This window comes from Scyliorhinus canicula, chromosome 2 (genome assembly GCF_902713615.1).
Source record: "Scyliorhinus canicula chromosome 2, sScyCan1.1, whole genome shotgun sequence".
NCBI lineage: Eukaryota > Metazoa > Chordata > Chondrichthyes > Carcharhiniformes > Scyliorhinidae > Scyliorhinus > Scyliorhinus canicula.
The window spans coordinates 112,107,594-112,124,254 of NC_052147.1; the positions used below are offsets into that span (position 1 = coordinate 112,107,594).

Here is a 16,661-nt window from a genome sequence, read left to right on the forward strand (position 1 = left end):
AAGGCTAGGTATTGTTATGAGCCAGAGTTTAGAAAACTCCAAAGTATATCATGGAGTTCACCTGACCTACAACTCTTGATTGATTTTGGTTACGGGGTGCACAAGGGCCTGCCTTTCAGGTGTTATTCAACAGATGCCTTAAGTACTTTTAATCAAAAACCAAAGTTTATTCTACAAATTCAGCTAACATTTTTATAAATACACACAGTAAGCATTTTTATCAACTACAAACATAAATACCCCACACAGCTACAGCAATCTATGTATCACCCTTAAGAAATTCCCCCTTTAACTGTTCCAATTTAATAACAAAATCCCTTAAACCAGAAAACCCTTTTCAAAGGTGTGGCCCAGCACACAGCACTAAAGACCTGGTATGGAAGCCCTTATTTTCTTTCCAAAACAGTGGTTTGAATTCCTTCCAGAAAGCAATTATTTCTTTTAAGTTGTCAAGTCTGGAAACAGCTTTTAAAATGCAGATAGAGAAGCACTTATTTTACAACCTGTGCTGTACAAATCAGTTCAAACACAAAACAAAAGTAAAACCAACTCCCAGAGCTACAGCCCAACTCAAAATCAAAAGTAAAAACCCAGAGCTACAGCCCAGTTCCACCCTCACAATGACATCACTGAAGCCATGTTACAAGGCAGAAACATTTCTCAAAGGGACACTCCCATGACAGTATCAATGGGGTAATTTTAATCCAACCCATGTGCAAGAAATGCAAGATGCAGAGTGCAATGCTAATTTAAACATGCCACCTAATTTACTCATCATTGGAGTAAATGGAGAGTAATGTTAAGCAGACCTCTTGCCCAACAAAGTAGTTTGAAACTGCCCCTATTGTGCCTGTTCAGTGCTAGTACTTAAACTGGAAGTTTATATCCCTGACTTTTCTTGCAACCATTTTTATTCTTCCTTTTCCAATAGATAGGAATGTAGGAAATAGGAACAAGAGGTGGCCATTCAGCCCCTCGGACCTGCTCCACCATTGCACAAGATCATGCCTGATCATCTATCCCAGGTTCACTTTCCCATGCTATCCCCATGTCCCTTGAAGACATTAGTGTCTAGAAATCTATTAATCTCAGTCTTGAACATACTCAATGACTGAACCTACACAGCTGTCTGGGATAGAGAGTTGCAAACGTTCACAACCTTCTGTGAAGAAATTCCTCCTCGCCTCAGTCCAAAATGGACTTTCTCTCACTCTCAGACTGTGACCCCTGGTTCTCGACACCCCCAGCCAGGAAAATATACTTTCTGCATGCGCCATATTGAGCACTGGAAGTATTTTGTAGGTTTAAATGCAATCATCTTTCATTTTCATAAACGCCAAAGAATATAGGCCCAGTCCCCTTCATCTCTCCTCATCGGACAATCCTGCTAGACATCAATCTGGTGAAACTTTGGTACACTCCCCAAGGTGAAGTGGGAGGAAGAGCTGAGGGTGGCACTGGAAGAGGGACTGTGGTGTGAGGTGCTGCAGAGGGTGAATGCCTCAACTACATGCGCAATGTTGGGGCTGATACACCTGAAGGTAGTGTGCATGGTGCACCTCAGCAAATCAAGGATAACTGGCTGTTAGGGGGTCTCACATGTGGATGTGTTGCCCAGTCCCCTAGAATCCATATCCGGGGCATTGGACCAGCCCGAGCTGCAGGTGGGAGCAGATGTCTTAGCCTTTGCCCTGAAGTTTGCAATGGCAAGTATATACTTCTTTTGTAAGGAGACTAAAATTGTACACAATACTCCAGGCGCAATCTTAACAATGCTCTACATAACTACAGCAAGACTTATTTTATCCTGTACTCAAAACCTCTTGCGATAAAGGCCTTTCCAAATCCCTTTTAAGTGGTCTCTGCTTTACTAGCCACTTGTGACAAAACATCCCATGTTCATGGCGATTGAGAGGCAACAGGTAGGGACTGTGGCGGGGCCCGATGGTTTCCCAGTTGAATTTTGTAAGAAATCTAAGGGCAAGTTGGCACCATTGATGGGGGCAATGTTTTGGTAGGGGTGTCTTGCCGCAGGTGCGGGAATTTGGGAGGAATGTTTTCCCGGCCTCCTTGTTGATTGACATGGTGCTGTCAGCGGGGTAGTTGGAGAGGGGGGTCATCTCAAAGATTTACGGGAGGATTCTGGAGGAGGGTAGGGTGTCCATGGAGGGGTTAAGGTGAAGTGAGAGGAAGAGCTGAGGGTGGCATTGGAAGAGGGACTGTGGTGTGAGGTGCTGCAGAGAGTGAATGCCTCAAATTCATGTGCGAGGTTGGGGCTGATACAGCTGAAGGTAGTGTACAGGGTGCACCTCAGAAAATCAAGGATGAGCTGGCAGTTAGAGGGGGTGGAGATATCTGTGAGCAATGTGTGAGGGGCCCCACAAACCATGTTCATATGTTTTGGTCCTGCGCAAAGCTGGAAATGTTTTGGCGGACGGTGTTTAGTAGAATCTAGGGGGTCTTACATGTGGATGTGTTGCCCAGACCCCTAGAATCCATATCCGGGGCATCGGACCAGCCCGAGCTGCAGGTGGAAGCAGATGTCTTAGCCTTTGCCTTGCTGATCGTTCATAAGGGGTTGGGTGGGGTTGTTGGGTGGAGGTCAGCTTCTCCACCTTGTGCCTCGGCATTGCGGGGGTGGGTGGGATCTGCTGGAGTTTTTGAACCTGGAAACGGTGAAGTTTGTGCTTGGGGGGGGGGGGGGGTGGCTGAGTTTGGGGGCTTAGCAGTGCCTGGGTGGCAGTACCAGGATGGCAGTGCCAAGGTGCCAGCTGGAAAATGTCAAGGTGCCCACGTTCCAGAGAGGGCTCTCCCGGGTTCTCCAAACGCGTTTAGAGAGAAAGCACAACACGGCCGGAAAATTGCGCTCTCTTATCAATTTCTACCTTAACCTTCTCTATTCTACTTAGTAGCTGCAGTCATAAAATGCCTCACGGTAGCATGGTGGTTAGCATCAATGCTTCACAGCTCCAGGGTCCCAGGTTCGATTCCCGGCTGGGTCACTGTCTGTGTGGAGCCTGCACGTCCTCCCAGTGTGTGCGTGGGTTTCCTCCGGGTGCTCCGGTTTCCTCCCACAGTCCAAAGATGTGCGGGTTAGGTGGATTGGCCATGCTAAATTGCCCGTAGTGTAAGGTTAATGGGGGGATTGTTGGGTTACGGGTATACGGGTTACGTGGGTTTAAGTAGGGTGATCATTGCTCGGCACAACATCGAGGGCCGAAGGGCCTGTTCTGTGCTGTACTGTTCTAATTCTAATTAGCACCTATACTGACAGGGCAGCCAGGACAGATCAGGCCAAAGAATAGCTCACAAGAATAAAATCACATCAGGAAATATTAGAATGAGTAAGAGATAATGGAGAATGCTTATAAGGCAGATACAGATTCTAAACTATTCACAGCTGCTGACTGTGGTTCGTTATGCCAGTCACTCCTCTCACACCTCCGATAATTGGATTACGGATTTGTAATCAACCTCAGATACGTTAAATTTGAAAATAGCATAACCTTAAAAAAAGTGGTTAAATAATATGGTTTAAGATATTTATAGAGGTCATCTGTGTAACTCTACATGAGGAGGGTAGGAGGAATGAAGTGGCTTGTGGAAACCTAGTTCTAAAGCGATTTTTGTTCCCTTTCGATTAATTTGCACGCCATGAGTAACCTTGAGTCATGAATTTGATAGGGCCCATTCTTAATGAAGTATCCAGGAGTTGGATAATGTGCAGCTTTCAAATATGCAGGATATTAACTCAGACTAATCACAGTAACAAATGTGAAGGCAAAGTACGAAGTGGAGTGCAAATCAGAAATAAAATGTTCACCGGGCCAGGCAGCATCTGTGGAGAAAGGCTGGGACATTACAGACCGAAGATATTATTCTGGGAAAGGATCTTCCGGTCATGCCAAAGGTAACATCCCTGCAGTGGATTCCCCAGCAGCGGAGCTGGTAAGTCATACAAAATGCCATAGATCTCAGTGGGGAGATACTGCCAGTGGCCAATGATGAGTTGCCTCCCACTTACCATAAAACACACAAAATATAGAATTCCTATAGTTCAGAAGGAGGCCATTTGGCCCATCCAGTCTACATCGACCCTCTGAAAGAGCACCCTTGCTGGGCCAACTCTCTTGTCGTATCCCCATAATCCCACCTTGCCTGGACTAAGGGGCAATTTAGCATGGCCAATCCACCTAACCTGCATATCTTTGGATTGTGGGGAGTAACCAGATTTATGGAGCAAACTCACGCAGACATGGGAAGAACGTGCAAACTTCACACAGACACTCACCCAAGGCTGGATTGAACCTGGGTCCCTGGTGCTGTGAGGCAGCAGTGCTAACTACTGTGCCAATGTGCCTCTGTTTTTTCCTTCTCACAGATGCTGCCAGACCTGCTGATTACAATCACTATGATGGCATGGCTCTCCAAATAGTCCATTAAAACTCTGAAGGTCTGAGAATATTAACTTTTACTTGAACAATAAAAATGAATATACAAGACCGATAAATAAACCTACTGCAGGCTCAGGTTATACCTGTGTTCCACTACTTCAAGATCCTCAAGTTTCTTTGGTATCTCTACTCCTTCCAGCCACTTCTCTTTCTCACTCATCCATAATTCACATGCGTCAGCTTCACTAAACATTATATAAAGAGCAAGGGCATCCTGCAGATGCTGTCTCCGTATATCCGATAGAGCTACAAGGTCTGCGTAGAGCTCCATAATCTCCTGCTGTCGGTCCCTTATTTCTGGTAATTTCCTGAATTCCTCTGGGAGGCCCTGTAGTTGTTTATTCAGCGTATCAATAGCTGCCCCAGACTTCATGACTTCATCTGCAAGGTCCCTGTGTTTCTTCACCAGTGTTTGTGTTGAAAACTCATCGTGACCTACATCGTCCGAAGACATGATGCGATAAGTATCCTGCAACCAAGTTTTGACATCATCAGCATCCACTTGGAACTGGAAGAAGTTTTGCGCATCCTGAAGGTTCTGCTTGCGAAAAGCAGCCAACTCCACCAAATCCTTCCACATGGCAAGGACTTCGTCTATTCGTTTCTTGATCTCCAGTGAAGCAAAGTGTTTCTCTGCGATCATACCCCTGCCTTCCTTAATTGTCTGCTGCAAATGAGAGCTGAGGCCTCCCAACTCATCTTCCAGTGCCTTATGTTTGCTTTGCAGAATGAGAATACTGGTGATGTCTTTCCCGTAATCCTGCGAAGAGAAGATCTGCTCCCTTTCTCGAATCCAGCCCTCAGTTTCGGCCATCTCCCAGAAGAACCTCCAAAGGCGACGGGACTGCTCCAGACGAGCTTTCCGTTCAGCTGCCAACACACAAAGCTCCTCGTAACACAGTTCTAGATGGTTGACTCGATCCTTGATCACATTGGGATCACAAGGCGTGTAACCTAGAAAAGATATTCATGGGTAATCAGCAATTCACTTGTTGAGAATGTTGTGATTATTAATTACATTTGGTCTCAATTATTCCTCATGAGGGGAGAAAACCAATCTTTTCGCACCAGGAAATTATAACATAAATTAGACCATAAGACCAGAAGAAATAAGAACAGGAGTAAGCCATTTAGTTCTTCAAGCCTACTCTGTCATTTAATAAGATCATGGCTGGTCTAACACTCACTAAGTCCACTTTCCTGCCTTACTTCCATAACCCTGAATTTCCCGACTGATTAAAAACCTATCGATCCCATCCTTTAAAATGTTCAAGGACTCGGGCTCCTCAGCTTCCTGGGTAAAGGATTCCAAACATTCACCACCAGGAGAAATTCTTCATCAAATCCATCTTAAATGAGCTCTCTTTATTCAGTGAACATGTCCTCTGGTTCCACACTCTCTCATGAGTGGAAACATCCTCCCAACATTTACACTGTTGAACCCCCTAAGAATCTTATATGTTTTCAATCATATCACCTCTCATTGTTCTGAACTCGAAGGAGTACCGACCCAACCTGTTTAATCTTTCCTGACGTGGCAATCCCGCCATACCCGGAATCATCTCAGTAAACTTCCTCCAGTAATAATCTATCTTTCCTCAAGTAAAGGCGGCACAGTGGTTAGCACTGCTGCCTCACAGCGCCAGGGACCCGGGTTCAATTCCAATCTTGGGTGACTGTCTGTTTGGACCTTGTATATTCGCAATGTGTCAATGTGGGTTATAATATGATAATCGCTTATTGTCAAAAGTAGCCTTCAATGAAGTTACTGTGAAAATCTCCTAGTCGCCACATTCCGGCGCCTGTTCGGGTCCTCCGGGTCCAAAGATTGGCAAGTTAGGGGATTAACCATGCTAAATTGCCCCCATGTCCTAAGATGTACAGGTTAGTTGAGGTTATGGGGATAGGACGGGGGAGCGGGCCTAGGTAGGGTGCTCTTTCAGAGGGTCGATGCAGACTTGATGGGCCGAATGGCCTCCTTCTGCTCTGTAGGTATTATATGATTGTGTTCTATGATTGTATAAGGGATCAAAACTGTACACAATATTCTAAATAATAATAATATTTTATTGTCACAAGTACGAAGCTACTGTGAAAAGCCCCTAGTCACCACATTCCGGCGTCTGTTCGAGTAATCTGGTATGGGAATTCAACCCGAGCTGCTGGCCTTCTTCTACATCACAAACCAGCTATCTAGCCCACTGAGCTAAACCAGTCAGTGGCCTCCATAGTACCTTGCATTGTTGCAGCATCACCTCCTCTCTTTTATACTCCAGCCCTCACCTCTAAATCGTAATCAAAGGACAACAAAATGCCTAGAGTATAACATACTTCCACAAGGCATATTTAAATATGGAGGAAGAAAAGGTCTGAAGGTTCTATATAGGATACTAGAGCACAAAAAGTCACTAACTCATTGAGGAATTAGTAACATACTCCAAACTGAACAAGTGAGCTCCATGTCACTTATCAGTGTCACCTGACCCGCCTGACTATATGAGGTCTTTAACTTGTATTACTCATAACGTGACCGGATTGAGCTGATATGGTGATCTTGTTCTGTTCAGGTTGGACAAGCGAGGCTTGTATCCACTGCAGTTTAGAAGAGCAAGAAGCAACTTGATTGAAACATACACGATTCTGAGGGGTCCCGGCAGGGTGTGTGTGGAGAGGATTTTTCCTCTCGTGGCAGAATCAGAACTGGGGTCAATGTTTAAAAATAAAGGGTCGCCCACTAAGGGCAGGGCTAAGGGAAAACTTTTCTCTGAGGGTAGTGAGTCTCTTCCTCAAAAGGCAGTGGGAACAGAATCTTTGGATATCTTTAAGGCAGAAGGAGATAGATCCAATATGCAAGGGGGTGAAAAGTTGGCAGCACAGTAGCATAGTGATTAGCACAATTGCTTCACAGCCCTAGGGTCCCAGGTTCGATTCCCGGCTTGGGTAACTGTCTGTGCGGAGTCTGCACATTCTCCCCGTGTGTGCGTGGATTTCCTCCGGGTGCTCCTGTTTCCTCCCACAGTCCAAAGATGTGCAGGTTAGGCGGATTAGCCATGCTAAATTGCCCTCAGTGTCCAAAATTGCCCTCAGTGTTGGGTGGGGTTACTGGGTTATGGGGATAGGGTGGAGGTGTGCGGTTGGGAAGGGTGCTCTTTCCAAGAGCCGGTGCAGACTCGATGGGCCAAATGGCCTCCTTCTGCACTGTAAATTCTATGAAAAGTTATTGGGAACAGGCAGGACTCTGAAGTTGAGGTTACAATCAGATCAACCGTGACCTTATTGAATGGCTGAGCAGGTTTAAGGGGCAGGATGGCCTACTCCTGATCCTAATTCGAATGTCCGACCGCAGGTTAGTTCTTGTCTAACTGTAGGCTGCTAAGTGCCTTTCAATGTAATAATAGTCCAAACCTTTCATTAAATGAACTATTTGTTTATTGTTATTATTGACCGACAGTCTACAAAAATATTTAGTAGAGTGAGCATAGGGTGGAAACCAGCACAGCATTGACCCAAATCCAACCCAGACACATGGGGGCCCAGAACTGCACGCAATACTCCAGTTGAGGTTGAACCATGTTTTACAGAGGTATATCATAACTTCCTTGATTTTGTATTCTACACACCAATTTATAAACCCAAGATTCCATATACTTTTTGAACCATTTTCTCAACATGCCCCTCCCACCTTCAATTATTTGTGCGCCTATACACCCAGGTCTCTCCACTCCTGTACACCTTTTAGAATTTTACCCTTTACTTTATATCATCAGTCTACTCTACATTCTTAATACCAAACTAAATTATTTCAGATTTATTTGCATTTAAATTTAACCCGCAAACTACCTATATCACTAACCTCTCTATGGCCTGAGTTTCATAGACCCCAGTCAGTGGGGAGGAAGCATGAATAGGACAGATGCCCTTCCTGCTGGGCTCCCCCACCCCGTCCAACCTCTCAGCAATTTTATACTGGCACAGACATGACCATCGACAGGCCGCCCGCCGTTTCGCCAATTAAAGCCCTTAAGTCTCTTTCATCCAGTTTGATGACAAAAGGCTTAGATAGCAAGGGGAGTGGAGGAATTTACAGAAACATCGATATATACCTTCGCCTTCAGCAAACTTGAGAGCCCCTGCGTTGACCGACTTCAGTCTATCTGCCTGAACCGCAATGTCAGCCTCCACTAGTGTATGTTTCTGAAGCAGGTCCTCGACACCCATTAAATGTTTGCCAAAATCCTGTGATAGCAGTCGTACCTGAAAGGAAAACTAAACTATTAGCTTTCTTAAATAGCTAAACAAAGTAAAGAGACATACACATACATAAACAACTCAAATATAAGTGTTATTGCTCCTAAACTGTTTCTTAGCAGCTCATTTATCACTAGAAAAAGCTTGCTCTTTATATTATTAATATTCCTAACTAACAATGGAATTAGTTAATTGGAGGTTAGTTCATTTCATCAGCCTCACTGGCAGACTTGCCAGCATAAAAATCGGTTCTTTTTATCCATGTCTCCATATGCTTAATCAGGACTGGGTGTAAATTTAGTTCTTTTCCCCCATCCCCTATTTTTCTTTGCTGCTCCAGGCTATTCTAAAAGTAAAGTAAATCTCAGAAGCAAACTGCTGCTTTTTAAATTTATACAAATGCCAGCCAGTACTGCTGTATGCAATCAGAGATGTCACTTTTTTTCCAAGTATCAAATAGACACCTTGAAAACTTTAATTGGACTATATATTGTAAATACATTATATCTAGTTCAGGCACATGCAGTAAAGTTCAGATATCATGGCCGGGATTCTCCGATCAAAGTCCGCTCCACCACCGCTGCCAGCGGGAACGGCAAATTTGGCGTTCAGCTAAAAACCCCCACTCACAGCAGCGGGACCGGAAAATCCCACCGGCGGGAACAGGGAATTCCAGTCCACACATCCAAATTTCTGTCACATTCCCTAAATTGTGCTTTACGTGCTATATTGCTCATATCCTGACAAAAGAGCATACCATTTGACTTACACAAAATTGACAAGCATTTTATAATTATATGGATTATTTTATCGGGGAAGAAATAATTGAGTCACATTTTGAAGAGCAGGCAATACAACTGGAACGTACTATCTATAAATTAAATCAGCTACAAATGATCATTACCTGAACCTCCCAAGAAGTGACAATCATAGTCAGATTGCCGCTCCCCCCTCTTTATTACCGACCTGGAAATCCAGCAGATTGCTGCTCGCCGACTTACCTTTCCTTCTAACACCAGGCAAGAACTGTGTAGGGCAGCAGCTCCTGAGGTGATCAGCCGAGAGTTACAGAGTGAGAGGTAGGAAAACTGTACCCTCCCGTTTTTTTATGGCACTAGCTGGCCCGATTGTGCATGGAAAATGCGACATGGGCACCTTGGCAGTGCCAGGCTGGCACCCAGGTGGCATTGCCAGCGTGCCCAGGTGGCATCAGCAGTGAAAGGGCACCATCCTTCCCAAAAGGCACACAGTTGGAGGCCTCTGATCCCCTGGGAGACACCCACGAGTGTCATTCCGCCTGGTCCCAGTTTGTGGGACCAGGTGCCCATGTCGCATTTTCCATGCACAATCGGGCCAGCTAGTGCCATAAAAAAACGGGAGGGTTCAGCTTAACGGCGCTTGCCCGAGGTCTCCGAGGCAAAGGGAATTAATCCTAAAACCTCAGGTACCTTGAGAGTCTGTACATTAGAGTGAGGCTAGCTCTCTCGCTCTAATTTGCAGATTTGCCAAAAAGTGATTCTGGCTACCATGGGCAGGAGTTGCATCACAACGTCTTATGAGATCGCGTTGGATCTTGCGAGGCATTGCGAGCCAGGTAGATCCCCAGTGCATCTTTGGGATGCCCCCCTACTGCTGGTACCTCACAACCTGGAAATTACGGGCCATTATTGGTAACTATATTCTCCTCGTCCGTGTACTCAGCTGCAGAGCATGAGGAATTTGGGCCTAACATAGATACATAAATGTTTATGGAACAGGAGGCCATTCTAGCTATTGGCTCCACACTGGTCAACAAAGATCTGACATACTAATCTCATTTTCCAGCACTTGACCCATAGCCCTGGGGGGTTACAGCAACCCAAGTGAATATTGTGATGCGAGTTTGTGACTCAAACACCCTTTCAGGCAGTGAGTTCATGGTGAAGACAGTCCCTTTGCTGTATCAAATTTCTAAAAGATTGTCTAAACTAGAAAAAAATCCAAACACAAGCAGTAAAAGTGCTCTCACAGTTATGTTGCGATTTTTCAAAAGTAGCATCGACCAGTGTTGAAAATTTCAACCACTTTGTTCCAATAGTAAAAAGAACATCAACACATGTTTATATACAAACAAAAATTATTCACTTAAAGCATACCTTCATTTCATCCATCCAATCAATGATGTGAAGCATCTCCTGGAAAATCTTCTGAAGCGCCAAGTTCATCTCCAGCCTTGCTCGGCGAGCATGAAGCAGTTCCAACAGATACTCCCACAGCCGCATAATGTTGTCCTTTCTGGCATTAATGCGTTTAACATCATGGTAATTCTCTGCCTCCAGTTCCTTTGACACATCCACAAGGGTCTGCACACGTTCCTCATAAGCAGCAATGTCGGCCTCAATTGCCTCATGCTTCTTCATAGCTGCTTCCACCGCTGGCAAGTCATAACCAAAGTTATCCTGTGGTCAAATTGGATAAATGAAATAATAAATACAGAAGATGGTGGACCGGTTTGGTGACAAGTCACATTCCTATGACTGAATCGTACAAGAAACAGCAAACTTGTACATCAACCTTACCACTGTTCAGTCCAGATCAATATCAATGTAAACATGCTTGGCACGACAGTCGAATGGCAAGATTCAGAAGCATCCATACATTACATTTTGTTCTCCTATTACAGTAACATGCAAGAGCATTGCATCAGAAGCCAGAAACACCAGCACATTGAGACAGCCACGAGAAGTTGTAAATGGATCAGCAACTAATTCAAAAAGTAAAGTAAACAATGTAGGCCACAACAGAACATTGCCCTGTAACATTACACTACTTCTTGAATGCGCCTATTGTTAATGCACTCAGCAGCTCATCCAATGCAATGCAACAAAAATAAACACCAAGCACCTTTATGTTTGCTATAGGGTCTGAGTGAACTGATTCTGTGGTGGGGAAGGTATGAGGGAGCTGATTGATGCATGGTTCAACGCCCAAATGTTATCATCAGCTCCAAACCCCAAGGTCCAGAACAGAATCCGTGTAGCCAGACAATATAACCACTAGTAGATAGTTGCATTAGAATGTGTGCAGTGGATTATGGAATCAGAAATAGTTCCCGTGCTTCAATCATTTTTGAAGTGCTTTAAATGCACAATGTTTTGGATCTTGCTGGATAAATAAATATGATTTAATAAAGCTCATAGGTCTTAATAAGAAAATTCACCAACGAGATCAAGAGATCAAGAGATAGGCAAATCTCTACATTTGCTACTTGATTTACACTGCTCTGCTGTTTTCTTTGCAGAAATGGCCTCACCCTTGCCCTTTTTTTTAAACTAGCTGAATTTGGGCGTTACTTGCCCATTAAACTCATCAGGCCTCGAACTTAACAGAGTGAGCACCTCATCAGTGACACGATAACCTCTAATGCAATGTAAACCAACTATGCTCAGAAATGGAGTAGTCAATTGTTTTTGGAGCAGTTCCGTTTAAAATTGTTCTTCTTCAAAATTGCACAGAATGTAAGATCAGGCAAGAAAAGCTGTGTGAAACCGCTCTCTGTGCAATTTTAATGTGGTGAGGATCTCAAAGCTAGCTGGAGGGGCGGGGCTCAAATATGCCAGGAATCCGAGATCAGGGCACCATTTCAAAGGGTTCCTCAATCTCAAAGTTAAATTTAAGCCCCCCTACTCCCCAACAGACATCGAGGACCACCCCCCCAACATCCTCCATCACGGACATGGGACCTTTCACGCCACCCCCCTCCCCCTCCCCCCCCCCCCCCCACCGGATAAGAGGAACACCCCAAACGCCCACACACATAAGGGGACACCTCCTCCAAACACACACCCACACACCCACCCACCACATCCCAGATAAGAGGAGCCTGACACATACACAGAAAGGGAACCTCCCTCCCTCCCCCCCAACCCCACCCAAACCCGCTCCCCCCAACCCCACCTTCCCACTACCCCCCCCCCCCCCCCTGTCATGGAGAGTAACACTCCTACCAGTGCGAGGGAGCAATGACTAGGCATGTTCCTCAGCCCCCCAGAAGCTACAGGGCGCCTCCGTGCCTCCAGCATGGTCATCACAACTGGTTTTCATTTTTGAAAACCAGTAGTGATTTGCACCGGCGTGACTTTGCCGCGATGGGTGAAGAAACATTGTGGATGCACATTATAAGAACATAAGAACATAAGAACTAGGAGCAGGAGTAGGCCATCTGGCCCCTCGAGCCTGCTCCGCCATTCAATGAGATCATGGCTGATCTTTTGTGGACTCAGCTCCACTTTCCGGCCCGAACACCATAACCCTTAATCCCTTTATTCTTCAAAAAACTATCTATCTTTACCTTAAAAACATGTAATGAAGGAGCCTCAACTGCTTCACTGGGCAAGGAATTCCATAGATTCACAACCCTTTGGGTGAAGAAGTTCCTCCTAAACTCAGTTCTAAATCTACTTCCCCTTATTTTGAGGCTATGCCCCCTAGTTCTGCTGTCACCCGCCAGTGGAAACAACCTGCCCGCATCTATCCTATCTATTCCCTTCATAATTTTTAATGTTTCTATAAGATCCCCCCTCATCCTTCTAAATTCCAACGAGTACAGTCCCAGTCTACTCAACCTCTCCTCATAATCCAACCCCTTCAGCTCTGGGATTAACCTAGTGAATCTCCTCTGCACACCCTCCAGCGCCAGTACATCCTTTCTCAAGTAAGGAGACCAAAACTGAACACAATATTCCAGGTGTGGCCGCACTAACACCTTATACAATTATGGTATCAAGCCCCTTCATAATATGTTAATTTATTTAAAAGTATGTATATCAGTTTCATGGCCAGAAAGGCGGTGAACCTGATTGCAGCCCCCATCCCACCACTGGTCCCAGAATCAGATTGCACTTCCAACATGTTATGGCACAAAACTATTTTGACTGAAGGCTAATGGCAGACACTGCAAGATGCCCCAGTCCAGCAAGATCCAGCCTTTTATGTTACCATACAAGATTGAGCAAGAAATGTGTGCCTGTATAGCCAGCCAGATTCATGGATTCTAATAAACTATCTACTGACGTGAAGCAAAACACTGCTCAAGTAAAACTGACAAAGAACTTTATTAATACTTTGCCTTCACCATCCTGAATTGCTGCTACACAAAATAATATTTTTTAGTGACGTATCACTGAGTGAGGGCAAAGAGTTGAAGACATGACAGTTTGACATACTTTGAATAATTGTATCAAAACAGACTTCAATACCAAAGACATTCATTTATATCCAAGCCAATGCAACAAATTAATAAGTTCATGTTTAATAGCGCTGTTAAACTCCATGGCAGTTTCACTCCATAATCCTTCCAAAAACCTTTCTTGGCATATTTTTGAGTTATAGTGAGATGGGTAGGGACAGAATGTATGTAGAATCTTAAACTGAACTTTAAAAAAGCTTCACAGCTCAATGGTTCATTTTTGGTGAAATCAGCACAAGAGATTCCTGCTACACTCCCATTTTGAACAGACCATAGGTGCACATTTCGGTTCATCTGTAAACTAATTTCATTTTTGAATGCTCACCATCGTATCTGACATTTCAGCAGCCTCGGGCACATGGTAAGAGGAAGCAAGACAAGTTGGTTTTGGGAAGTGATTAGAACAGAAAAATGGAAACATCGATAATACAGTTCCTTCAAACAACCAACCCTAAAAATCTCCTTTGAAAATATCGTCTGCACTCAAAAAGTGAACTAGCAATGGCTTCAATCAGTTATTGTAAGTATGACAATATGTCTACACCATAGTAAAGGAAACACTGGGGGTTGGATTCTCCGGTGCCCCACCAGCGTGTTTGTCAGCACCGCTCCTTTTGCTGTGGCAGGATTCCCCACTCCCGCTGCTTGTCAATGGGATTTCCCATATAAGCCACCCCACGCTGCTGGGAAACCCATGGGTGTGGGTGCGCTGCCAGCCACTCAGGCCTGGGTGTGTGTGTTGCATGTTTCCATGTACCTTAATTTTATTTGAAAATTTGCAGAGAGGGTGCAAATGCAAGCCACTTGTCTACTGGCTGGTAACCATGTGGAATTTTACATCGTTAACACCAGCCTGTAAAACCCCAGAATTTTACTTTACTCTCCTTTGGCAGCTTTAAGGTGGGGGAGAGGTGGTGAAATGTCATGAAAGGGATTCCCTCTGGGTTCCCAGCGGGGGTAGTGATTTTACACTGTGACAAGCTTGGCCTCGGACAGGACCCTTACCCCAATTAAGCCCCTTCACTGTTTCCGCCCCGCCTCAACGTTTGGACTTTTGGGAGAGATGACTGCTCAGGGGAAATGCATAAAGAAAGATAGTTGGAACTTGGATGGGAAAGGGAGGGGGGGGGGTCCTCATCAAAAGTTCCCTTCTGGCAGGGGACACCTCTCTTAAGGCCCAGTGACCTCTGGACTCATCTCCCCTTCCACCACACCACCCTCATCCCCCACCACTTTCCCCCAAGACCCTATGCCCCCTCTCGCAACCCCCAGTTGTACCCGACCCTCCCTGCCCTCTGCCACTTACCTTATCCTCCAGTTCCTGGGATTTCATACTAGGCGACTCCCTGCAGTGCTCTCTCAGCGCTGTGCCTGAATGCACTTGAGATCTGCCAGCCAATCTGATTGGCCGACAGTCTCCAAGGTGGGGTTTCCTCCCAAGTGAGGGGCCAAGGTCCTACCAATCAAGACTCGTTAGAACAGGGGCGGCACAGTGGTGCAGTGGTTAGCACTGCTGTCTCACAGCACCGAGTTCCCAGGTTCGATCCCATCCCGGGTCACTGTCCGTCTGGTTTGCACATTTTCCCCTATTCTGCATGGGTCTCACCCCCACAAAGATGTGCCAGGCAGGTGGATTGGCCACGCTAAATTGCCCCTTCATTGAAAAAAAAAAGGCTTATTAGAGCATAATGTGGCATCGGGGCTGCTGAAATCAGCAGGGATGTGTTCCCTGCCAACTCTTCCCCGCCATCCTAAAAATTCACGCCCACGTTTCGAGTTTTGTGCTGATTAGACATTACAGGCTTTAAATTTTTCGTGGATGTATGCGCTCAATGGTTGTGCAAACTGAAAAGATCTTTCAATACCTTAGTAATAATGCTGCATAGTTTCATTAACTACTGTATGTGCATCATGTTTCCTTTAATATAATGAAATAGTTCTTTACCTGCGAGACCAGCCGCTGATTCTCACACAACCATGTTTCCCTCATTAGGGCCTTGCGGTCAAAACGGCGGGCTAGTTGTTCCAGTTTCTCCTGTCTGATCAGTTCATTTCTGAGGACCAGCTCACGTTCGTGCTCTGCTTTCTCCAGTCGTTCCCATCCCTATCCAGAATCACCAGATATAAAAAGGTCAGAAATAATCAGATGTTGAGGTGACACATCGCCTTTCTATTTTGGATCTTAAAAAGCCAGAAACTTTGCTTAGTTTAAACCACACTGATTGAATCCACTGCACCGCAGTTATTATTCCACTGAGTTGCCATTGCGCTCATGTGCTGGCTTCACACAGAACTGAAGAAAATGTTGTGATAACGCAGTATAAAAATAATCCTTGGAGCCAGAGCAGTAGGGGAATTGATGGTTTAATCCTATGCCCCCCAAGTTTATTGGGCTGGATTCTCAGTCGGCAGGATTCTCCGTTTCGCTAGCAGCACACTCACGCCCACGGATTTCCCGATGGTGTGGGAGTGCCCACAATGGGAAATCCCATTGATTGGCTGCGGGATGGAGGACCCTGCTGTCAGCGGGGGCACGTCGCACTGGATAACGTGTGCGGCTGGACGGAGAATCCCGTCCATTATCTCAGCCATGCTGCTGTGACCAGAAGCTTCATGCATGCTGCTTCAGAACAGTGTTGAAGAAGCCTTGCAAGCCAGTCATTTACTTGCCTCCTCATGAAGGCAGTTCAGGATTCCATGAGAACATGGAATAAACATCAAGACTAACGTGA

General features: G+C 45.3%; 1 protein-coding gene across 3 annotated transcripts in view; it reads right to left on the minus strand.

Moving 5' to 3' along the window:
* LOC119957194 (spectrin beta chain, non-erythrocytic 1-like) overlaps positions 1–16,661 on the minus strand; it is a 277,530-nt gene that overhangs the window by 164,375 nt on the left and 96,494 nt on the right. For 2 of the 3 annotated variants that reach the window (XM_038785026.1, XM_038785016.1), the window contains exons 10-13: positions 15,875–16,033; positions 10,838–11,140; positions 8,558–8,708; positions 4,538–5,408 (exon numbers count right to left, since the gene is read on the minus strand). In XM_038785026.1, the coding sequence (XP_038640954.1) occupies positions 4,538–5,408; positions 8,558–8,708; positions 10,838–11,140; positions 15,875–16,033 (1,484 nt within the window). Of the gene's footprint in view, positions 1–4,537; positions 5,409–8,557; positions 8,709–10,837; positions 11,141–13,809; positions 13,831–15,874; positions 16,034–16,661 lie in introns of all 3 variants that reach the window. The other variant, XM_038785009.1, reaches the window with a different exon arrangement.